The sequence below is a fragment of the Condylura cristata genome, unplaced genomic scaffold (genome assembly GCF_000260355.1).
Source record: "Condylura cristata isolate star-nosed mole 26May11 unplaced genomic scaffold, ConCri1.0 scaffold00012, whole genome shotgun sequence".
NCBI lineage: Eukaryota > Metazoa > Chordata > Mammalia > Eulipotyphla > Talpidae > Condylura > Condylura cristata.
The window spans coordinates 22,312,541-22,338,112 of NW_004567113.1; the positions used below are offsets into that span (position 1 = coordinate 22,312,541).

Sequence of the window (25,572 nt, forward strand, 5' to 3'; positions counted from 1 at the left end):
CCATGTGGTCACCTCTGAGGCAGGCGGGGATCGAACTCATGTGGAAGTGGCTTAAGCTTCTTAGTGCAGTGCTTTAACCCGCTGCGCCACAAGGGAGGGCCGATATTTATTAAATTTAATGACAAATTAATCAGTATAAATTTCTAAAAAGCTATAAATTAACACTTAAAATTCTGGATGCAATAAAGTAGGGGGCTATCACCCACAGTTTCAGCATTACAATTATGCATTTTTTTAACCTGTTATATCTTTTCATGTCGTAAGATGACAACTATTCCTGTGTAATATATTTAAGTGACAAACAAAATTTAGTTAACTAATTTCCTATATGGGTGAATTTAGACTGCCTTGAATTCTTCCCTACAAACAGATGAATAATCTGCAGGCACAGATTTCAAATAATTTAAAACATTTTTTAAAAGATGGGCTTCAGGGCCCTCCCTGGTGGCGCAGCGGGTTAAAGCACAGCACTGAGAATCTAAAGCCGCTTCCGCATGAGTTCGATTCCCGCCTGCCCCGGAGGTGACCACATGGCGTGGCAGACCTCTCCTGACCCGCCCGCTGCTCCCCTCAGCAGTGTACTTCGTCCATCTGCCTGTTCTGCTCCCCACTCTGTCTCTGGTGAAGCCTCTCGCTGCCCCTGAGCCTCTGGCCTGTACCCCAGTTCTGTATGCACAAATAAATAAATCTTTAAAAAAAAAAAAAGATGGGCTTCAAATGCCCAAAGTGGATGACTGGATTAAAAAGATGTGGTACAGGCCCTCCCAGGTGGCGCAGCGGGTTAAAGCACTGCACTGAGAAACTAAAGCCACTTCCGCATGAGTTCGATTCCCGCCTGCCCTGGAGGTGACCACATGGCGCGGCAGACCTCTCCTGACCCGCCCGCTGCTCCCCTCAGCAGTGTACTTCGTCGATCTGCCTGTTCTGCTTCCCCTCTGTCTCTGGTGAATCCTCTCACCCTCCGCATCTCTGGCCTGTACCCTAGTTCTGTACGAATAAATAAATCTTAAAAAAAAAAAAAAAAAGATGTGGTACATATACACAATGGAATATTACTCAGCAAACAAAAATAAACATGTCTTTTCAGCATCATGGATGGAGTTGGAGAAGATCATGTTTAGTGAAATAAGCCAGAAAGCAAAGGAAAAATACTGGATGGTTTCACTCATAGCAGGAGTATAACGGACCAGACGAGAGAATAATAATAATGAGCAGCTATAAATGAGACATTTTATGGGGGTGGAGTGGGGAATGGGATCAAAAACAGTGGGGGGAGGGAAATGCACTTGGACTATGGAGATGGCACAGGGTGATTTGGTGAGGGGAAGCCCACAGGGATACAACTGAGATGAAAAAATGCACAAAATGATGTAAAAATAAACTAATATAAAAATAAAGATGGGCTTTTTTGGCCAACATTAAAAATTCAACCTAATACCTAGTTTCACTGTTGGCAATGCTGGTGATTTTCATAATTCTTTGCTGCCCCACAGCTAACATTTAACCAATAAGATTTCATTAAAAAAAAAAAAAAAAAAAAAAAGATGGCTCTCCTCCCTGGTGGCACAGGGGTTAAAGACATAGCACTATCAAGCTATAGCCAGCTACTACAGCATGAGTTCAATCCCTATCAGGGAAATGACCCACAACAGACCTCACTTGTCTCACCACTGTTTCCCCCGTTCCCTCCTAGCAGTCTATTTCTGTCTGTTCTGCTCCCTACTATCTCTGGTGAATCCTCTTTCCTCCATACCCCTACACCCCAGTTCTTGTATGCATAAATAATCTTAAAAAAAAGAAAATGATGGCTCCTTATCAAGACCCTTACCTCTTCCCAGTGGTTTGTTTCCAAGAACTTCCATATGTTAATATACCCTATACCCTCCTGAAGATCAGTAACATTTTTAGTTTTTATTCTTATTGAATTCCTCTATCCCAGTCAAAAACAAGTAACAAAGTCAATTTATAACTGACAAAAAATAACCTGTATGGTCCCTTCAAGCAATTTTTTTTTAAAAGATTTATTTATTTATGCATACAGAGCTGGGGTACAGGCCAGAGGTGCAAGGGTGGTGAGAGGATTCACGAGAGAAAGCGGGGAGCAGAATAGGCCGACTGACAAAGTAACACTGCTGAGGAGAACAGCAGGTGAGTCAGGAGAGGTCTGCCTTACCATGTGGGTCACTTCCGGGGTGGGGATTGAAATCATGCTGAAGTGGCCTCAGCTTCTCAGAGCTGGTCTTTAACCTGCTGTGCCACCAGGGAGGGCACAGGCAGTGTTTTAACTCAATAGATACATGCATGTCGTGTAAACTTCACTTAAATAATTAACTTTTTTATGTGCACTTATTCAGTAAGGGTATTAAGACAATGTTAATAACTGAGTTCAACATTAACTCCTTCAAAAAAAAAAAAAAGATCACGTCAACTAAAATTATGAAAATAAGAAAGCATTTTAAGTAGTTTTCTAATTTGTATAAAATGTACTACTATATTACTTATACAGAAAATACACAAAATACATAAAGCTTGGGACTAAAACTGAACCTTCCCTCCTAAAATATGTATACTTATTGTTAAATTTTGTGGCTCCTAATCAGTCTAGGAATGAGACCAAAATAAAGCAAAAAGAGAACAATAATCACAGACAGTATGAAAACAACTGTGGGGTTTTAACCTTCCCAACTGGCAGCCCATTCAAAAACATGACAACTACACTAAAGTGCATGATTTACCTGCAAATCCAGTCAATTTTAAAAACACCACCCAGCATTTTAGCATTCATTCCTGCAGGAAGCACCCAGTGTATAGGGGATCCTCCATGATGTGATTCTGAAGAAAGTCTTGCAAATCCTAAGGGAATCAAATACAACATAATATATAGGTGCTAATATAAGTAATGTTTCTTAGATATCCACACTGTTTATTCTTACCTTGAAATTTTCCACTCTCTCTGACAGAAAATATTAAGATAACACTCCTTGCAGATCTGAATGCAGCATTTAATTTCTTCTCATTTACAGGCAATGTAGACCACACACCCTATACAAATAATGTAAAGATTACAAGCTGAAATTATTGCAAACTTTTATGTTTCCTATTATATGTATGATATACCATGGCAGCAAACATTGTACTTTAAATTCATGTAAGCTACAATGATAAAAAAATCTCATTTATCATCAAATAAACTGTATTTAATAAAAACCTAGGAAAAAATATGGAAAATCTTACCAACGTTAACAAAGTCATACAAACAACTAGTAAACACATGGGGGAATGTTCAAACCTTATGGGCTAGAGTTCCATAACAATCACCTACAATTATTTTAATATCCCATTCACTGTGATAAAATTATGTTGTTTGAAGGTGAATTACAGCATACTTTTATTCATAATTAAAAACTATACCTAGTCAAGTAAAAATTGTTACTAGTAAATCTTAAATGAAAAATTTTGTCAAGATTCTAACATTTCTATTTCTTTTCAGATTTTCACGTATCAATAATTTGACCAAAGAGGCCTGTGTTTTGCAGAGCTGAAACAAGTTATTAACTTCTGAATATTTTAATCAATTTTCATATCAGTATCTTCAACAAAGAACATTAAAAGACTTATTCAGTTCAATCTATTCATACAAACTATACATTCAACACTAAATGCTTATTATCTTCTGCCTAAATCCATTGCAGCTGAAGAAGAGAATGAATTTCCAGTACAGAGCAATTTGGTGTGTTCTTTCTATTAATGCTATCTGATGGGTAATCCTTACGTTAGCAATACAGAACACTAGCATTAATGGAAGTGCAGTTAGAAAAATGTTTAACTTCAGTTTTAAGTTTCTAAGAATCAGTAGAAACTATAACTCATTGAACCCAGAATAGAAAAATATTTAATAGCTACTATAACAAACAAGTGTATTTTGGTACCAAAAAACGAAAGGAAAATTATCTTAAAATAACCCACAGCAATCCTAGATACCTTTTGAAAAGCCTGACTTGGGTCTTTTCACTAAGCCCGAGTGACCTATTTTTGAATATAAAAGAAAATCCCCATAAAGGAGTGATTTCTTCTCGAGAATATTTCAAAGTGTAAAACAACCATCAATATAAAACAAAAATAGCTTAAAGAAACTTAAAAAGCTGTTAGAATTAGTAGCTAAATGTTATAGGAACATAAAAGTCAACAAACATATCTTTCACAGTGTCAGCTACATACATTCTTCAGTATCAAATATTTTTATTTCTATAATCACCTTTGAAAAGACTTAAAATTTGAACCACTCTTAGGTTGACTACTCAATCACAAAACAGACCTAACTGGCAATGGAGCCATGGATTTTTGAATCTTTAATGAAAACCACGGTATCTTTCACATGTTATTAAAAGTCACCTTCCCAGAAAGTTCAAAATTAGGGTAGTTTCAACAGAACTGATGCTAATACCTTAGCTTTGGCAAGAGACACATTCTCATGGTTGTTACTCTTTATGAGAAAAAATCTTGCGTCCTGTAGAACATATTTGAGTTTACTGGTTTGATCTGAAAAAAAGAAATCCACACTGATTAAACCAAGAGGCCATTATCACACAAAAGCATGTAAGCTGTCTTAACTGAAATTAACCCTCCACACCCAGCTAAACTTTCATAATTCTTAAGCACCCTTTCAACCTGAAAAGCTAAGCCACAACATGTAATAAAGCTAAGAAAAGACACCAGCATTCTGCAAAAAGGTAACCTAATCTAGTGATGTTCTGATATATCAGAGCCACATATATGTATGAAAATGGCTACAAGAATATAGACTTATTTATGAGATTGATAATAGACCATTATGCTATTTAAAAATACGTTATCTACTGTGTCCAAAACAAAAATATCCTGTGATGTTTACTTCTTTTCTAAGATAAGCAGTAAGAAGTTAACATTAAGGTGTCTCTGAGAGTCTATATTTTTAATTTTTCATTAATGTAATAATATATCAGAACATTACTATATTAGAGCCAACTATTAATGAAGAACCAATAAGGCAAAACAATGACTTTATGTAGCATGCAATGAAAACAATTTCAAATTTAAATGATACCTTTTCGGACAGCACGAACGGAAGATGATAATTTCTCATGCTTCTTTTCTGAACCTGTATTTAGCCAAAGTACATTTGTTCAGATTGAGCTTTAATAGAGATAAGACAAAATTTCTACAGTCTTGTCACATAAAGTTCTCATTCAAGACAAATTATTCTTCCTGGCTCACCCACACACACACAAAAAAAATACTTCTCTATGTGTACGAGTGTTTTGTTTTTTGGGTTGTTTGGTTTGTTGTTGTTTTTTTTTTAAATATGTATATCTGAACAGTTTCCCACTCAGAAAACTAGTCACTGAATCATCATCTTCCAAGAAAAAAAAAAAGTGAAATTCCACTTAAGCAGTAACAGAACAGGATTAAAATAATAAGAAAAAGCTTAGGTTCCTCTAGAATTATTACACTGAACATGCCAAAAATCAGTACTAATGGACATCAACAATTTCATACTACAGCCTCCACACACTTTCTACAGCAGATTACATTAAGATCAGAAATGATCACAAATAAAAGCAAAATGATACCTGCATATGACTCTGATGCTGAACTTCCACTTCTATCAAATACAATTGGAGATATGCCTCTAGCTCTCTTCCTTTCCTTCTTTTTCTCATCTAAAAAACAAAAAAATTCAAATAAGACTTTTTAAAACATCACAATGTAAGTATAGGTAACTGATAATTAGCATTCCTTGTGTCTTATTTTTGTATAATCACTCAAGAATTGCTAATCTCTCATGATCAGTTTTTTCTCAGAAGGAGGCATATTCCCATTCAAAGATACTGTTCAAAAACTGTAAGGACATTTTGTTGTTTCCACCATTAATTAAAAAAAACACACACAAAAAAAAACACATGGGCATGACTGAGAAATGTTCAGTCAGTTTCCAAGAAGGGTGAATAAAATCTGCAAAACAAATAAAACAACTTCTCTTGAAATTTAAAATTTTGATTACTGTTCTTTATTTTCAAATTCAATTTAAGGGGCCTCCCTAGTGGCACAAGGGATTAGTTAAAGCACAATACTACAAAGCTGTTCATAGCCTCTGTAGCAAGAAATCGATCCCAGGCCAAAGAGGTTACCCACAGGCACAGCAGATTTCTTCTGTCTCATCCACTGTCCCCCTCTGCAGTCAATCTGACTATTCTGCTCCTGACTCTGCTGCTGGTGACTCCTGTTACCCAACCCCCAACACCCTCTGGCCTGCACCCCAGTGCTGGGATGTAGGCCAGAGGTGCTGGTGGGTAGTGGGGGGAGTTCACCAGAGACAAAGTGGGCAGCAGAACAGGCAGATCTACTGAAATACAATGCTGAGGGGAGCAGTCGAGTGGGTGACACAGGAGAGTCTGCTGTGCCATGTAGGTCAGCTCCCTGGCCAGGGATGAACTTGGGCTTCAGTGGCTGCTGGTAGCTTCAGAGTGCTAAGACTTCCCTTGGACCTCCTGGGTGGCCCTATCTTATGTTTTTCTAGAAAAAAGACTGGAATCTGGGTCCTTCTTGGTGGCTCAATGGCAAAAAACACAGCACCAAGAAGCTGGCCACAGCCACTTCAGTGCAAGTTGGATCCCTGGCCAAGGAGGTGATGCACATGGCACAGCAGACCTTCCCTGTCTCCCCTGATGCTCCACTCAGTTCTGCCTGTTCTGCTTCCCACTATGTTTCTGATGAATCCTCTATTGCCCCTGCACCTCTGGCCTGTACCCTAGTTCTGTATGCATAAATAAATAAATCTTTAAAAAAAAAAAAAAAGACTGGAATCCTCAGAAGATATTACTTATCATAGAACCACTTCAAATTTAATCTGAAATTTCATAAGCATGCATATGAGAATCAAAAAAAAAAAGGCTCTCTGTCTCTATTGGTATTTTAATTACACTATTGTAAAATCCTCTACTTTCAACTAAGAAGAAAGAATATGAAGGGAGGAAATGCATATACTTATATTTATAAAAATAGCAAGAAAAAAAACAAAGGAACTTGCATACAACTGTGCTATATAATGATTCTATAAATAACTATTTAAAACTGTTAAATACATTCTCTGCCTGAATCCTAACAGTTCATGAGATATATAGTACCATTACTCATTTATGGAAAAGAAAGTCTTAACTTAAGAGATCTGCTTAGGTAGTGGATCCAGGGAACCACAGTTCCTAGGATGAGGACTTTCAAATACAAGTCCTTGTGCTTTACTCCTATTCAATGAACTGAAAAGATATTGTACTGCTATTGTTTAAAGGGGATTCTAGATCTAGCTGGTTTAAATATGTAAAACTTAAAGGACATCTTAAAAGTTCTCTTCCTCTATTTTAAACATCTTTCCCTTGTAATTTACCAATAACTGCCTCTCCAGATAGATGTCAGTTTGTAAATGATACTGATTTTCTTATCTTACAACTAAAAAGGAAGAGCAAAAAGTACATCACACAATCAGAAGTTGAGCCCATTTAAAGTTAGCAACCATGGAGGCATAATATTTAAAATAACAAATTCTAGAAAGAAGTATTTATTTCTAGACTTGCTGACTTTGAATAATGAGACTAATCTTCAAAAGTTTTAAAATTCTTCCAATTAGGGTAAATCATATAACTTCAAGTGAATAGGGTGAAGTCCTTTTGTATAAAATGAGTAAGAATACCTCACCCAAATGTAAAGTTTTCTCTAATTCCAAATCTCTAACACAAATGTGTTTTGTTCACTGACCACACATTCCTACATACTGCTTAGCAGAGTAGGGAATGGTTTCACTGAGTCAATGTATCCCCATGAGAGAGATTAGAAAAATAAAGTCTTGTTTTAAAATCCTGGTTATTTCTTTCAAAATTTTTAACACCGGGGACTCCCTGGTGGCACCGGGGGTTAAGTCTCAGCTCTATCAAACTATAGCTGGCCACTGCAACATGAGTTTGAGTTTGATCCTTGGCCAGACATCTGACTTATATGGTAAATCAGACTTCTGTCCTGCCCATGGCTCCCTCCTCTTTAGCAGTGTATTTCAGTAGATCAGCTTGTTCTGCTACCCACTGTCTCCAGTGAATCTCTTTTCCCCTTTATCCTCCTTGCACCTCTGGCCAACATATCCCAGTGCTGGTATGCATAAATATAAATAAATCTTTTTTAAGATTTAGCAAAATTTAATTTTTTCTCTGGATTATAAAGGAGTTAAACATTGTGTTATTATTTAAAAACAAAACTTTATGATTCAAAATGCTGAAGAACCTTCCCCAAGATGATGCAAGAAAGACAATCGGTGCACAGGGTAACATTCTACCAAACTGTCTTTATATAAAGTTAATCTAGCATTACTACAGGAAGTTTAAGTATTTTTCATCTCTTTTAGATTACAAATTTTTATCAACCTCACCAAAGTGTGTCGTTCTCACAAGAAAGTTACTGAAGTCTAAAGATAGGTTAAATAAACTATCTAGAAAAATCATTCCTCAGAAACTAAACTGTAATCCACTTATTTTTAAATATCAACATAGTGACATCATCTAAATCGAGAAATTCTAAATCTACCCATTTTTATTTCACATTATGAAGAATCCATGATAAAAATCATTTCCTGGCCCTCCCTGGTGGCGCAGCGGGTTAAAGCACAGCACTGAGAATCTAAAGCCGCTTCCTCATGAGTTCAATTCCCGCCTGCACCGGAGGTGACCACATGGCGTGGCAGACCTCTCCTGACCCGCCCGCTGCTCCCCTCAGCAGTGTATTTCGTTGATCTGCCTGTTCTGCACTCCACTCTGTCTCTGGTGAATTCTCTCACCCTCCACATCTCTGGCCTGTATCCTAGTTCTGTATGCACAAATAAAATAAAATCTTAAAAAAAAAAAAAAATCATTTCCTGTACACTAAACAGTCTTAAAGCCTGTTCTTCAAAGAGAGTCTTTCAAGGGAACTCTACTAAATTGTCCTTATGTAAAGGAAGGATTCTGGACAGCTCTTCTAAAATAATAAATCTCTTCTACTAACAGTTTTGATAGAATATTTCCTCCCCCATGTATGTATTTCCTCCACAATAATTAAGTGTTCATCTATACTGTCAATACAAATTGATTCTATATTACTATAAATTATAAAAGATATGAAAACATCACTTTACAAAAACGGGGGTTGCAGGATTAGATTACACAACTTTTTATATCAAAGTCAACTGCTCAACTATTCAACTCAAACCTGCTTCAAAATCCCAAATCCAGAACTCCGTGAGCACATGGTTGAAAGTACATCACTAGAAAACAGTTGATCATTTGGTCTTTCATTTACATTACCAAAAAAAAAAAAAAAAGGGCCTCCTTGGGTAGGGGGGTAAGAGTAAAGTCTCAGTGCTGTCAAGCTCTCGCAGCCAGCTGCTGTGACAATGGCACCAGTTTGATTGCCAGCCAGGGAACTAATCCTCAAGGCACAGCAAGCCACTCCCATCTCACGTGCTGCCCCCCAGCATGTATTTCAGTAGATGTAGCTGTTCTTTAATTCTTTCTTTTTATAATCTTCACCTGTATTTGGCTCTGTGATATTAGACATTTTTTTCCTAAGATTTATTTATGCATTAGAACTGGGGTTCAGGCCAGAAGTGCAGGGGTGGTGAGAGGATTCACAAGAGTCATAGTGGGAAGCAGAACAGGCAGACTGATGAAGTACACTGCTGACGGGAGCAGCGGGTGAGACAAGAGAGGTCTATTGCACCATGTGGATCACCTGTGGGGCAGAGGATCGAACTCACACTGAAGTGGCTGTAGCCAATTGCAGTGCTACACTTTAACCCGCTGTACCACCAGGGAGGGCCCCTTGACTTTTAAAAAAATGTTCATAAAATTTGTATTTTATATTGTTCATTTTTGTACAATTTTTGCTTTCTCTTACTGAAAATTTTAATTTGTTTTCCTCATCTATATATCAGGTTAGGGATACATTATTACAAAGTGCTTAGCAGCTCACCTAAGCTGATAAGGCGGTACTACTGTCCTTATTGTTTTTATTTATATATATTTTATAGCAAGAGTATCTGCACTCCTGTATTTATTGCAGCACTATTTATAGGTAAGACCTGGAAACATCCCAAATGCCCAAAAATAGACAACTGGATCAAGATGTGGTATACACACACAATGGACTACTCCTCAGCAATCAAAAAATAAAGTAACACCATTCACAGCAACAGGGATGGAGCTAGAAGGGATTATGTTCAATGAAAAAAGTCAGAAGGAAAAAAAATATTAAATGGTTTTACCTATAAGGAGGAATATAGGGGAACAAAAAAAGGCATCGGGAAGAAAATAACAAAAACATAACAAAACAAAGAAAAATAGACAACTATAAACCAGATCTGCCTGTTCTGCTCCCCACTCTGTCTCTGGTGAAGTCTTTCACCCTTCCCCCAACCTCTGGCTTCTATCTCCCCCAGTTCTTGTATGCAAAAACAAATGTAAATAAATAAAAATGACGTAAATAATGTAAATATAGTAAAATGATAAAATTTGACCATAATGCAAAAAAAAAAAAAACCTATCCTACATACTAAAAGCATAGGATTCTTCCTGTATCCTAATTTGGGACATTTTTGTTTTTAACTCTGGTTGCTTCATTACATAAGACAGCCATGACAACATAATCACATAGTATCTGGGATCTTCCTTGTAAATTTCTTCCAAAAAGGCTTCCTCATTCAAGTAACAACTACCACCTACCATTCCTACATTACATCTCATGGAGCAGATAAGGGTAAATTTGTAAAACAGGTAAAAAGGAATAATCCAAGATGGTTCTTACTCAATCTCTCAATAACACTTATTTTCTAGCTTTTAATCTTTATAGCCAGCCTTCTGAAGACCCTAAGTTAACTAAGAACAGAACTGCAAGGAATTTGTGCTCCTAAGAGAGAAAGAGGTTGCCTTGATTTCTGTTACCATCTGATGGGAACCTAGAAAGCACTTAACAGACATATTGTAATAACTACATAGGTAGCATAAGTATTTCAAGCAAATTAGTGGTTAAACTGTTGTTGACTGGTATGAAAATAAAAACTAATACGATTAAAACCTGCAGTACATTCCTTATAGAAACAATAGACTCCTGCTAATTGATAGTATGATCCAACTGTAGCTGGGAAATGCCTTAAATGAAGATATGTAAATTTTATCAAAACGTATTTATAATACTAAAAAGTATAGTCTAAAAAAAAGTATACTTAAAAAAAAAAAGCCTTAGCATCCCTCATCACATCAAAAATTTCATTCAATTTAAGCTCAAGAATAAAATCAATCAGGTCAACTAAGAACGTAAATAATCTTAGTATCCAAGAACAGAAGATGTGGTATATATACATATAATGGAATACTAAACAGCTATGAAGATGACAAAATTCTGCCATTTGAAAAACACAGATGAGTTGTGGGGATTTATACTAAGTGAAATAAGGAAAAAGAGAAATAACCAATAATTTCACTCGTATGTAGACTATGAGGAATATGTGAAAACAAAGAAACAAAACCAAACCTAAACACACACTGTGAACCTTAAGTACAATTAAGAAAGAAAAAGCCAAACAGATCAATTTTTTAAAAAGAAACATTTACATACAGAAAGTAGTACCTGAGCCATCTGTGCCTGAACCAGATCTGACAGACCCATCTGTGAAGGAAACTGATTCAGAATCAGAGTCACTGGCCTCACTTCGAGTGTCATAATCGTTTCCCTCCTCCTTCTGGTCTCTCTCATCCTGTTCATATTCTTCTTCTTCCTCCTCCTCCTCCTCTTCTTCCTCCTCCTCATCTTCCTCATCTTCCTCCTCCTCCTCCTCCTCCTCCTCTCCATCTTCATCCACCTCTTCATCTTCCTCTGCATCTTCTTCCACTTCTTCATCTTCCTCCACATCTTCCACTCCTTCCTCCTCATTCTCACTGTTGTTGCCTTGATCATCAGAAGAACCACTGCTGCCAGTCTCATGGTCAGAGCCATATTCTTCAGAATTTACTTCTTCCTTAGAAGATTGGCTGGATCTGCTTGCTCTTCTATCCACTTCAAGTCCAATTCTCTGATGTTTAAAGAAAAAGGGAATCAGCAGTCATATAACAGACAAGGTCAGACTGAATAAACCGTTTTAATGCCTCAAAAAGAACTGCTTTCTGTTCTATACTGCAAAAACATTTACTACCTCAGAACCATCTGGTGTGGGGGATTTGGTCCTCCGTTCAGGATCCCTTTTCCGGAGACAAGATTTTTCAGGTTGACTCTTATATGGTTCTCTGGAGGCACTGCTTGACAAACGAATCTTCCGATCAGCTTCTAGACGCTTGCTTCTTTCAGATCTTTGATATTCCTCATTTTTATACTCTGTGACTGACTTCCCTTTTGTACTAACTATCCTTTTGTTATTGCTAACCGATGAGCTCAATGGCTTGGAAATCAACTGTCTTGAATGAACAGAAGGTTTTTGTCGCTTGGTGTCAGTAGATTCCATTCGGTCACTTTTTCTTTTTGATCCTTAAGAATACAATTTAAAAAAGACATAAAAGTGATTGTAGTATTTATTTCATCAAAAATGAGCAAATAAAATATATCACAGAAAAAAGAGGGCCTCATTAAAATGTCTTCTAAAATAGTTTTACAAAGTTAAAATCATAAGGAAAACACTATTTATATTGCTGGAATAAATTAATGCATCTGAAATGTTTCAAACAGTTGAGAAAAGATTACTACTAGTTTATATGGAATTTGGTTCCCCAGCTTGTTACAAATGCACTTTTGGTGTTAACTGCTTTAAAGAACAAGTATGAAAGCCAAGGCCACTTTCTTAAATAAATTTCTACGTTAACAAAAATACCAAATTTTACATACCCTTTTTCTCATTTTTATCTTGTTCACTCTCTGGATTATACAGTTCATCATCCTGTTCTGGTACTTCAGTCAAAATGTCATCTAGAACATTAAGTTCACCATCTGGAAGCAAAAAAAATCAGAAAATAAAAAGGAAAATAAATATCTACTTGCATTTTAATCTGAATACCTACTATGTGAGACATACACAGAAAAAGTTACTATTTCAGGATAAAAACTAAAGATTAATTCTTATAAAACAATAAAAAGTAAAGAATATGATAGAGTTCTGGCATACAAAGATAGGAGTATACACCACACAGGGACAAAATGTATACTAAGGTACAAAAAGAAAAGGTCAGAACTTCTGTATTTGTATCTCGTTCTTCAATTTCTATTTTTTTAATTTTAAACATCAGAATAAAAACACATGTAAAACATATAAACACTTCTCAAGGATTGTTGTGTATGCCACAAGACACTTACTGATTACAAAAAAAAGTAATTTTATAATGAAAAACCTTACGGACTCCAGCTAACACAAGAAATCACATTATCTCATGGAGGGTCTTAGAGAGTTCGGTTCCATTATAAGTGCTTAGGGTTCCATCCCATGCCTATCACACTGCTCTAGACTCATTACTCACTATTCTGCTTTCACAGAACCCCAAAAGGAGGGCTCACACCAAGGGTTTCCCATGGTTATCTACTTATCTCAAAAGCTTTAAAAAGCTACATGAACCAAGCGGTTTAGTGACTTCTCAAAGCAACGTGTTTGTGATGGGAGTAAAAACCATGCAGATGAATTTACCACAGGGTCCCTGCCCTCAAGACTTCCCAGACGAACCTTCCAGGAGCAGCAGAAGGAATACATCTAATGCAACAGTGTCACTCAAGGATGTGACTATGGAATTCACCCAAAAAGAGCAATAGTATAAAGACACTGCTCAGAGGACCTTTACAAATATGGGAAGCTGGAGAACTAGTCACCTATCTCAGCAGGTGAACAGACCTTATCATGTGACTCCACATAGGACACGTTTCCTTTCTCCTTTAAATTTGTAAACTACTTGTAGTGATATAATTAGCAGAAAATGTTAAGTCAGTAATTTCCAGTATGTAATTTGATGAGTTTCAGAGATGTTGGTTAAGTGATTATTAATACCCAAGGAATATATATTTCTTTGCCATATGCCATTAAAACTCCTTGTACCTGTTTGACATAGGTGTATTTTATGGCTGTGATGATAAAAATGGCATGTGTTTTCCATTTCAGTTTCCTATTTGTTGGAAATATATAGAAAACCACTTGGTTTATGTTTACTGACATTGTGTTTCCATAACCTTGCTAATCTTAAATATTCTAGCAGAGCTTTGGAGATGTGCAAAGATGGCTAATATATACAATGTTAAATAACTATGACTAAAGAAGCGTTGCTTCTTCCGGGCCCTCCCTGGTGGTGCAGCGGGTTAAAGCACAGCACAAAGAAGCTTAAGCCACTTCTGCATGAGTTCGATCCACATGGAGAGGCAGACCTCTCCTGACCCGCCCGCTGCTCCCCTCAGCAGTGTACTTTGTTGATCTGCCTTTCTGCAGCCCACTCTGTCTCTGGTGAATCCTCTCACCCTCCGCATCTCTGGCCTGTACCCCAGTTCTGTACAAATAAATAAATAAATCTTTTTAAAAAAGAAGTGTTACTTCCTCCAAAGAAAAAAAGAAAAACTATCACCAGTAGGTCAAATCAACATCACAGATCTTCTGGTATAATACACCAACAATAATTCTGTGATATTCCTACACAAAATATGAACCCATAGATGAATATGAAATCCAGATTGAAGAGGAACCAAAGTCAATGTCACGAGATACAAACAGTAACAACTCTAGACTAAAGTAGTACAACTGAATATAGTACATAATATGAGATATAAATGTGTTAGTGAAAGGAAGTCTACAGATTAAAAGTGTTAATTTCCTGAAGTTGAGTGTAATAGTAAAAACAGCAGTTTTTAAGAAATACTGAAGTATTTAGGGGCAAAGCAGTATCATATTAGCAACTGAAAAATGATTCAATAACAGTGTATGCGTGCATACAACCACAAAAATACACTGAGAGCTAAGAGTATGAATTTAAAAATGCACAAATTGTGGAAAAAATGTAACAACAAAAAAAAACTACTATTCCGGTAGCTATTTTTATTTTCCTAAAATAATATAGTAATATAAAGATAAAAAAACTGCTGTGCCACACAATCAAAAATATTCAGACTGCTGTTACGATCTATGTAAGTTAATGCGTTTAGACAAAGGAACTTTGATTATAGGCACAAACTCAGTTTTGTCAACTTCCAAACTCATTCCTACTCTGTCCTAAGATGAAATCCTAAAATACATATAAAATACTTCCCATTTTAAACTGATTTGTTTTACCATGCAGAAAATCTAGTGATTCCTGTTTTGAACACCAAGCATTCCAAGATCAAAAATATTTTCCCAAATAGTAAAGAGAAGTTTAAAGTCATGAACTGTTATGACATGTCACAGTGGGAATCCCAGCCCTTTTTCTCTGGGCAATTGTGCCCAGAGCTCATGCTGGTCAGGCAGCAGCCCTCTCACCCAGGACAAAAGTCCTGGTATAATGAAGATATTGGAAAACCAGTATCTGCTGAAAACAGCAAGCAGATAAGATTACATGGCTAATTATGGCACATTAGCAAGATCAGCTAAAATACCTTACACAACAAAAAGTTCAATAAGCAGGGGATGGGGAAAAAGTTAGGTAAGAATAGCATAATATGTTCTGACTGCCAGGTGCAATGGAGCACAACCTCCCAACATCCCCTGTTCACTCCACTGTAGCTTGCACCAGATCTATAAAACATCCCCATGCATATATATTTTCTACCTGCTTGCCCATCTTCTCTAAACTTGATTCTAAATAAATACAAGATGGCTTCTGGATCAGAGCTGCACCTTCTTGGTGTAGTCCCTCTAGGCTTCTCACTGCTCCAACCCATCTGGATTTTGAGCCACTCCCAACACTGTCACTCTGTGAGGTGGTAGGTAGGTCATTATATTTGGTTCCAGCTAAAAAGCATATCCCACTGAAAGTACAGTGAAGTTTGTCAACCTTAAGTCTACAAACAGTTTAGATGGGATTCAAACATCCCCCATTGAGGACAGAAATCAATGACTGGAGAGAACCAAAACACTGATGTAAGTATGGTAAGAAAGCAAGGCCGTGTATTACATGAAAAGATATCTTGCCCTCTGTATTTTAGAGTCAGACACATTCTGACTAACAACAATGTGCAAATTACATATGCCTGGAATGGTGCAGCAACTGATTTCTTTGGGTTGTAAGAATTACTACTTGTACTTTTTCTAAAATGAATATATACTATTAGGTGTTTTCTGTTTGCTAATTTTTAAACACTATTTAAAAACAAGATATGCCAACCAAAAAGACTTCTTTCATCCTTTAGATGTAGATGTATGTTTTCACAGAGGAAACTTCAAGGTCTGAATGGTGGCAAATGTCATTTTTAGACTGTATTACAAAATAAAACATAAAACTAGATGGAAAAAATTCCAAAGTTCTGCAAGTATTTATTAGCTTCTTGGGTCAAAGTTTTGTAGTCAGTAAAAAAGTGGGTGAAAAAGACCTTGACAGAACCAAATATACCTGAAGCCAAGCCACCCCCCCAAAAAACTTTTGATATTACTGCAACACAACAGCAAATTAAGTGAAATAAGTGAATATGCACATAAGCAAAATACACTTTTCCATAAAATCACTAGCTCTTAATTAGGAATAATGCTAAAGTGTCACATGAAAGTATATACTTTACATGTGCTCGAACCAAAAAACTGTGCAAGTTAATTTAAATCAGCTTAAAATTCATATATGCCTAAACAATGGTTTCAATAAAGGATATTATTGTTTTAAAAAGCTTTAGCAATAATTATATTAGTCAAGTGGAGAAATTGGTTGAAGTTTTAGAAAGGAGCCACAAATCTTTAAGACAATAAATATGGTTGACCAATGCTTACTTTTTAAACACTTTACATATTATATATTCATATGACTCATGTCGTATATTATGGTTCTTATCTTCCATTATTTTCCAGATATCCTAACTTAGAAATTCAAGTTGACCAAAATCACTTTGTCTGTAAGAATATAGGCATAAGTCTTGAGTTAAGACTTTCTAAATCTAGAGCTAATTAGATGGGAACCATTTAAAACAAAAAAGTTGTTAAACAACACAAATGTAAGATATTACTAAAAGGGTATAACTGCAGTTTGATTAGTTTCAAATTAGTATGCCAGGAAGTTCTGTATTATCAACATAATAGCATCTTAAGTTAAGAACAACTGTAACATCCACAACATGGCTGTATACACATTTTATCCACATTATGTAGCTCAGTTTATCAATACTCTGTGGTTTTAATATGAGAACTAAGACCTGTAAGACGCAATCCATAACCTATTTCTGACCTGCAGGATACGAGTTGTTCCTTTACTTTTCAGGTAGGCTTAAAAAAAAAAGCAAAGGATAATATTTGGTAAAGACCGTGTGGCTCACAAAATCTAACATTTACTATCTGCACAGTAACAAAAAGTTTGCTGACCTCTAAAATGTTATCTCATGTTAAGCTATTTTTCTCCATTTCTGAAATCACTCATGTTTACTAAAATATGACCCCGGGGCGAGAGATCTGGATTTAGAAATAGGATCTAGGTCATCAATCAATAATGATCTTTTTGAGCTCCAGTTTCTTCATCTGTGATTGAAATTTAGAATGAAAAGTGTCTGGGAATGAGAAAAACAGGAATGCAAAATTTGAATCTCCAAAACAGTTTTCAACAATGTCTTTGCCTATTGCTATCAAATTTTAACACATTAGTGCCTGACTATAGAGTATACAATGTATAAAACTTGATACAGAAAACAAAACAAATTCCTCTTTTATCAGTTAAGACAAATAATCTTGTTTCAAAGCTGATTATCTACTTACTGCTGCATGACATGCTACCCTTCCAACCCCCAAACTTGGTGTCTTATACTTTCTCACTATTGCTTATGGTTCTTGGGTTCAATAAGGGTATCTCACAAGGCTATATCAGATGGTGTAGTTTTTGATGTCAGGGCTAAAATTACCCAAAGGCTTGCTCATCCACATCTGACTGGTGCCAGGCTCAAACACCTGGGGCTTTAGGTCCTTTCTGTGATCACTCCACCATAAGTTTAAGTGGAGGGAAAACGGTGATTTGAAGTCATGCATAAAGAGCAAGGCAAAAGTCCAACATCACTACCACAGAATTTTACTCAAAAGCAATCACCAAAGTATACCCAGGTTCAAAAAGAAGACACACCTATTTGACAGAAGTGTGAAATATTTGGTAGATGCTTTCAAAACTATGATCACCTATGTAGTTTTGTTTAGATTTAAAGATGTTAAGTATAAATGTGAGATGAATTTTTAAACACCAAAATCTGGTGTAAAAAAAGTAAATGTGAGAGTAAAGACTCTTACTACTTCTTTCTTTGGTTAAAAAGTTACCTTTGTATTTATTTTCTTTTTTATTTTAATTTAGAATTAGCTATAAAAGGTAATTTTAATGCTCTCAAAAGCAACTACTGTTAAAAAGACTAATATCAATGGCATAACTTTTTTGAAAAGAAAATAATCCTTTTTGAGATAAATTAACATTCAGAGCATCTTACGATGACTTGCCTTAAACTACCTTAATACTTTCAAAAATACTCTCTTTGTGCAGAAAATCTGTGTTATTAGTATGTATAAAGATATCTATATTCAATGACTTCATGGTAGTTTGACAGCACTCCAATCTAAAATAGTAACAGTAAAAGTTAATAAAGTAACAGTAAAATTTAATAAAGGTTAGCAAATTCTGTTTAAGAGCTCTATGAACACAAAATTCATGCTTCTAAAAGTAACTTTAAGGCAGCATTCTAGTATTTAAAACACTACTTTTTGATGTCTACAAGTAGAGATCCATAAGCTTTTAAAAAATCTTTTTAAACTTCAAACATTAAGATGCCATAACAGAACAAATTTTTTCATAACTTGTCAGTGCAATGAATTAATTCAAATGAAATACAAATTCATTAAATGGTACTTCCACTTACAGCCAGAATTCAAATACATTTTAAAGTGATACACTTAACCTTGATGTTAACCTGATTAGATAGATCAAGCTCTTTAAGAGTTTTTAAAAACTCCAAGGATTTAAAATTCAGAACCTACTGATAAAAAGACTATTTGATCATTAGGGTCCAGATTCTCACCTGAAAACAACCAGCTGGGACATTCTTCATAGACTTCTGTTAAGATACAGAGAAGGTAACAATATGTCAAGGCTTTGTAAATGACAATTTAGATTTATGCCTGGTAAATCAGTATCATTTTATAATACAGCCTGAACATGTTGTTTTTTTAATGTAATACCAAAACCTACTGAATGAAACAAGCACTTTATTTACCTGACCCTAACATGCATTTAAGCCTACAACTCCTGAGCTAACACTGATGTTAAAAATAACTACCAATTAATTGGAGGTGCAGTTCAATAGATACTGAGGCACGGGGATAATAAACTTCCGTTATATATATATATATCATTTCTATAAAACAGACGGCTAGATTTCTCAAGGAAGTGCAATAATTGCAACTGTTTTACATTCACAGTATCTAATGCATATAACCTTCATTATCATTGCTAGTGCAAACTAGCATAATTTTAATTATTATCACATTAGTCTGGCAAACTGAGTACTGAGATCAAGGAACAAATTCAAGCATATTGGGGGCAAAAGAAGAAAATAAACAATTCAAAAAGGAAGTTCACAGAATTAAAGTGACTTAAATATCAACTCTGAACCCAAAATATAGGGCTGTTCCCATCTCTACACAAGAATTGTATCTGAATCCAGAGATTTCTGGCTTTTGCTCTGTTACAAGGCAACCCCCATATGAAATGAGTTGCCTAACTGGGCTCCTCACCCGTATGCTTAAAAGGGATTTATGACTCAACTGCAGGTACACACAAAAAGGCTAATAAAGGGTTTATTTACAAAAGAAGGGGAAATAAAAAAATGAGTAACTCAGGGAGAAAAGGAGGGAGATAAATTCATGAATGCAAGCTACCAGTTCTGCTGGGCTGAAATACCAACAGCACTGGGAGTGGACAAAACCGAGGGGGCCCTCCCTGGTGGTGCAGTAGGTTAATGCACAGCACTAAGCTAAAGCCACTTCAGCATGAGTTCGATCGCTGCCTGAGGAGGTGATCCACATGGTGAGGCAGACCTCTCCTGACCAGCCTGCTGCTCCACTCACCAGTGTACTTAGTCAGCCTGTTCTGCTCTCAACTCTGTCTCTGGTAATCCTTTCACTGCCCCTGCACCTCTTGCCTGTACCCCAGTACCCTATGGATAAATAAATCTTAAAAAAACAAAAAACAATCAAGCGAGCCCCAAGGCCCGCCTTTCTGGTTATATACCAAACCTGGATGCTTAAATCCACCCTCAGTTACCAGCAATCTTCCCTTCAGTAATGATGACATTATGAGATTTGTAATTTTTGATGACTTGGATTCTCTGGTGGAGAGTGGGGGTGGAGTCCATAAAAGCTGTGTTTGTGGAGTTCATTCGGGGCATCATTTCCCCCCAACAGCTCCAGAGTTATTTGTGTAGAAACTGAACAATTTTTTGACCCCAGAAACCTCTAGCTCAGGTATACAGAACACTATTTCAGGGACCAGCATCAAACTAAGAACTAAAGAAAGCTAGACAGCAGTTAAGTATAATAAATTATTTATTTCCCAACACAGAGCTCTGAAGTACATTCTATTTTTTAATTCATTTACTATAGTTTTAGCATGGGTTAGCAATGCAGCAAGTGGGAATTCCTGGAAGCTAGCCTTCAGTTACATTTTACATAACACCACTGTCTTTTACTTCTCTATCATTTAAAATTGTTACTCCTCTAAATGAAGTATAGAGACTTGACATTCCCATCTCACTCAAATGACCTATCTTCCAAAAAGCACGTTAACTGAAAAGTAATGAGTACTTTTAATTCTCTTCCACTACAATGGAATATCAAACACATGCTTTAAAGAACTCAACTATCTTAGATCAAGAATGTCAATCTGATTCTACGAACTTACTACAGTGAGGGTTATATTATGTGCAGATTTTTCTCAATTCAAACAGGATTCTGTCTTGATAAACCTATCTTAAATTGAAAATATTCTAATTCAAAAATGCACTGAATATACTTAAGCTTTCAAACATCAAAGACAGCCCACCTTCCACCATCTCAGAATCTGTAAACTCTAGCACACTTTACATGAGTGTATCCTCTTAACTTGTTGACTGGGAGCTGAGGCTTACTGCCACTGCCCAACTTCACAAAAAAACTTTCTTCATCATTGCTAGTCCAGAATAAAAAAATACAATCAAAATTCAAAGTACAGTACTGAATTTGTTCTCACCCCAAGGCAAAGTTGAAAAATCAGAAGTCAAATCAACCTAAGTAGGGGATTGACTGTATAATATGCGTGTGTGGGTCTTTAACTGTGTACAGGTTTACAAATGCTGACCCCTTTCTGAATAACAGAAAATCTGGATAACATTTAATTCCTCAAAACTTAATGGTTTTCTTTTGCCCATAAACCTTTACCAGTAACATAAACAGCTGATTAACACATATTTTGTATATTATACACTGTATTCTTAAAATAGCTAATGAAAACATTAAAATCTTGAAAAACCACATTCACTATACTATATTTATCAATACCACAAGTTTCTCATCACTTTGTCCTAGATCAATATTGTCTACAGTACATATCAAGCAATCCAACTTTTTCTTGTAATGTTCTGACTTTTCTGTTTTGGGAGCACCACTAGACTACCGTCACCACTTGCACTTCATACAGCTGTCCTAATGTTATCTAGCAGGCTTCACAATATTGTAGTTAACACCAAAAGAACTAAGAGATCAATTTTTACTGCCTTAAGCAATGTACTGGAGAAGAGCTGCTCATGCAGAAATGAACAGCACCACACCATCTTTTAGAGATAAACAACACTTGAGTTCACAACAATAGAAACAGGAGGTGGCTACAAAATTATTAAAACAATAAAGTAGGTGCTTTAGTTAGTATTTCATCTTTATACTTGCTTAAATTTCTCTCAACTATGAGTGTCAAAATATAGTCAATGTGCCTGTTTGATTTAAATTTGAACTTTATTAAAATTGTATATTTTATGACAAATTATCTTATGTGGTTATCACAAGTATGTTAATTTTTAAAAAATATTTCTAAGCTATGCAGTTCCTCTGAGAACTTCTTCAAATTGCCCCAAATTACCTCAAAATTTTCAATGTATTTACTGAAAAAATACTTACATCAGTGGACCCACAAAATTCCAATCCCTGTTGCTTGAGTCAACTATGTGTGTGCATGTAGGTATGTATATACTTTTCTGTACTTAGAAAGTAAATGTATACATATTTAAAGTGAGAAACTCTTAAAAGCAAATGTCACAGGATCAAAGAAGTATGAATTTGGCAAAATTATTTACAGCTTTGTAAACAATGTATTTGAGACATCGAAACATAGTTACTGTACATCAAAGAATCCTAGTGAGCAAAGGGAACTGGCAGCATCCAATCTGGTAAAGCACAAAGCATGTAAATCATAAAAATGCTTACTTCTTTGGAAAGAATTTTTAAGAACATAAATAAAACTTATGAATGGTATTTATAAAAAAGTGTATTTCTCAAAAGGAAGAAATGAAAATACTCTCTAACACCACTGAAGTTACATCTTTCAAATTCACTTTTTTAGACAAATAATCACTACAGAATCAGGGAGCTCACAAGTGGTCCAGTTAGAGGCTTCAATTTCTAGGTATGGACATTAAGAGAAACATTATATAGGCCAATGCTTACCACAGCTAATATGCAAGACTCAAATCAAGATTTTTAAGTACTGTAATTAATAGTAAATTTGTGCAACTTATACTCATTTCTTATCAGTATAATGTGCTATTTATAAAGTTTGTGACATAACTGAGATTCTCATAGGACGTCTCTATAATTTCCTAAAGTTCCATGTAACATAATTGATGCTAAGTACTGAACTTCTGCTTTCCTTGTTCAAATAAATAGAAGAGAAAGTCAAGAAACTGATTTTAATTCTGTTCATTATTCCATGTGGCAAAATGATACACTGCACAGTGAGATAGTCTAAAGAATGTTCCCCTTATGAAAAAAGCAATTTAGGTTTCTATTTGCTAAGTTTCCCATCAGACAACAGACATTAAAGATGAATGAGTTTTAAAACAGATATTTCAACTATGAAAATTGTCCTTCCAAAAAAAAAAAGTGAGGCCTTCCAAAATTTTCACAACTAATCCCAAATACTGCTAACAGGAGACATTATTGCCTCTATATAATAGAAAGTTTGTGGAGTGTATTTTCACTAACCCCATTTCTAAAATAAAAATTTTAGATTACCTACTTTTCTTCCTCAGTGTGCATTATTATAGTGTGGCATTCTATTACTGACTTATGACTACGTTAATCTTTATAGACAATGAATTTTGTAAAGTACAAGCTGACCCCTAAAAGACAGATTTGAGCTGTGTAGAGCCACTTAACTCAAGACTTTCCTATAAAGAGAAGGCAAGCTAAGGTATGGAAAAAAATAATAAATACTTTCCCCTTCCTTATGATTTTAATTTTTTCCCACTAGCTTACTTTAAACAGTAAGCTAGTATATGTGTTTATACAATATATATTCATAAATTGCGTGTCACAATCAGCTGTTACTGGTACAGGCTTCCAGTCAACAGCCAGGTTACTAGTGAAGTTTTGGAGTCAAAAGTTATATAAAGATTTTCAACTAGAGTCAAAGCCTTGGTGTCCTTAAACTTCACTCTCACCTTACCCAGCCCCCACTGTTCAAGGATCAACTGTACTGAGCTTTATTAAAGCTGTATTTGTTGATTTCACACATCATAACAATACCCAAACACAGAAGCCAGAAATTACACTCTACAACCTAATGCTGACTGAATTCTCCGATTAAAATCATTTTTTAACATGACTTTATTCCTAATTAAACTCAGTTTCTTTCATTCAATAACATCAATAATCCTGTGCTCACTTTCTTCTGGATTTCTTTTTTAAAAATTGTGGAGAGGACCCTCCCTGGTGGCACAACAGGTTAGGACACAACACTGCGAGCTGGCCTAGCCGCTTCAGTGTGACTTCAATCCCAGGCCCCAGGCGCCAGGAGGTGATCCACATGGCACACAGAGCCTGTCTTGGCAGACCTCTTCTGCCTCCTCTCCTCTCAGCGGTGTGCTTTGTTGATCTGCCTACCGTGCTCCCCACTGTGTATGGTGAATTCTCTCACTGCCCCTGTAACTCTGGCCTGTACCCCAGTTCTGTATGCATAAGTAAATAAATCTTAAAAAAAAAAAATTGTGGAAAGAATATAGGAGTCCTTTAAGGAAAAATAAAACTACTATAATCTAATCACTGAATTGTTTTAAATGGGAGCAATTATCTTAAAACATTCTCCACCCAGTCTACTCCTAAGGCTATCTCTATTGGAAAGCAATTTACAGAAACAGAACGACTCTTTCTCTGAAGGAGAAAAAACTAAAAGGAAGATCACAGGCCTAATCCAACTGACTCAAGCCCATTTAACAAATCCTCACCCCAAATTAATTAACAACATAGGAGTTTAACTCTGAGATACGGGGTAGCAGCTGTGTCATAATTTTATTAACTGTCACACTTCCTACCATCATATTAACTGTGGATTGGAAAAGACCTTAAAGTTGCATTTAATCTATACTTCTCTCCAGACAGGTGTTTTGTCAGGATCTGCATTAAAATCACAAAGGCCTGGGAGGTCGGCGTTTCAAAAGACATGACATTCCATTCAGGTTTTCCCCCTACTTCACTGCAATTTATCCCCCCAACTCTTTAAACTACATTCATTTGCCCTCTCTGTATCCTCCAGGGGTTACGCATAACATATTTCTATCAGAACATGGCTTGGGGGGTGAGGGGTGCTTTGAGGGATTCTTAGCTCAAGATTATCTGTTCTAACATCACGTTTTCCAAAATTAAGTATTTGATAAACCAAAAGGGCAATAGTTGCCCCTCTGCCTATCTTAACGAAAAAAACCGTAAGTTACTTATAGGTATTTTTCGCGATTAACAATCCACCCACAGCACATCTTAAATATGCCCACTTACTAGACGACAAGCTTTAATCGTGGCACTAGGATTTTTGAAATTCAACCTAACTGAAAAGGAAGTTCTGAAATTACGCATTACATTCTCATAATCCTACCAGGAAATAAACCTAGGGGCCTGCTACACAGAGCAGGCCTCCTCTCAGCCGCGCCCAGGACAGCTAAACAGAAAAAGAAGAGAATTAGGATTATAAAGAAAAAAACAAAACAAAAACCTAGGCAAGATAAAGTGCTAGGGCACATGGACAGCAAGGACGATAGGGTTGGCCTGGTTTTTTCCAGAGTCCGAGTGGCTGGCGGGGGGGTGGGGGGGGGGGGCTGTCCAGAAAGAGGCAGGTTTGCTGAGAGATG

The 25,572-nt window shown here is 36.1% G+C and overlaps 1 protein-coding gene across 7 annotated transcripts in view; it reads right to left on the reverse strand.

The window, feature by feature from the left end:
• Positions 1-25,572, reverse strand: part of YTHDC1 (YTH domain containing 1) — a 38,737-nt gene that overhangs the window by 12,581 nt on the left and 584 nt on the right. For 2 of the 7 annotated variants that reach the window (XM_012724223.1, XM_012724222.1), the window contains exons 2-10: positions 19,225-19,260; positions 12,925-13,026; positions 12,242-12,570; positions 11,680-12,121; positions 5,610-5,699; positions 5,084-5,137; positions 4,445-4,539; positions 2,934-3,042; positions 2,736-2,853 (exon numbers count right to left, since the gene is read on the reverse strand). In XM_012724223.1, the coding sequence (XP_012579677.1) occupies positions 2,736-2,853; positions 2,934-3,042; positions 4,445-4,539; positions 5,084-5,137; positions 5,610-5,699; positions 11,680-12,121; positions 12,242-12,570; positions 12,925-13,026; positions 19,225-19,260 (1,375 nt within the window). The remainder of the gene's footprint in view (positions 1-2,735; positions 2,854-2,933; positions 3,043-4,444; positions 4,540-5,083; positions 5,138-5,609; positions 5,700-11,679; positions 12,122-12,241; positions 12,571-12,924; positions 13,027-19,224; positions 19,261-25,572) is intronic. The other 5 variants (XM_012724227.1, XM_012724226.1, XM_004681255.2 and 2 more) reach the window with 3 other exon arrangements.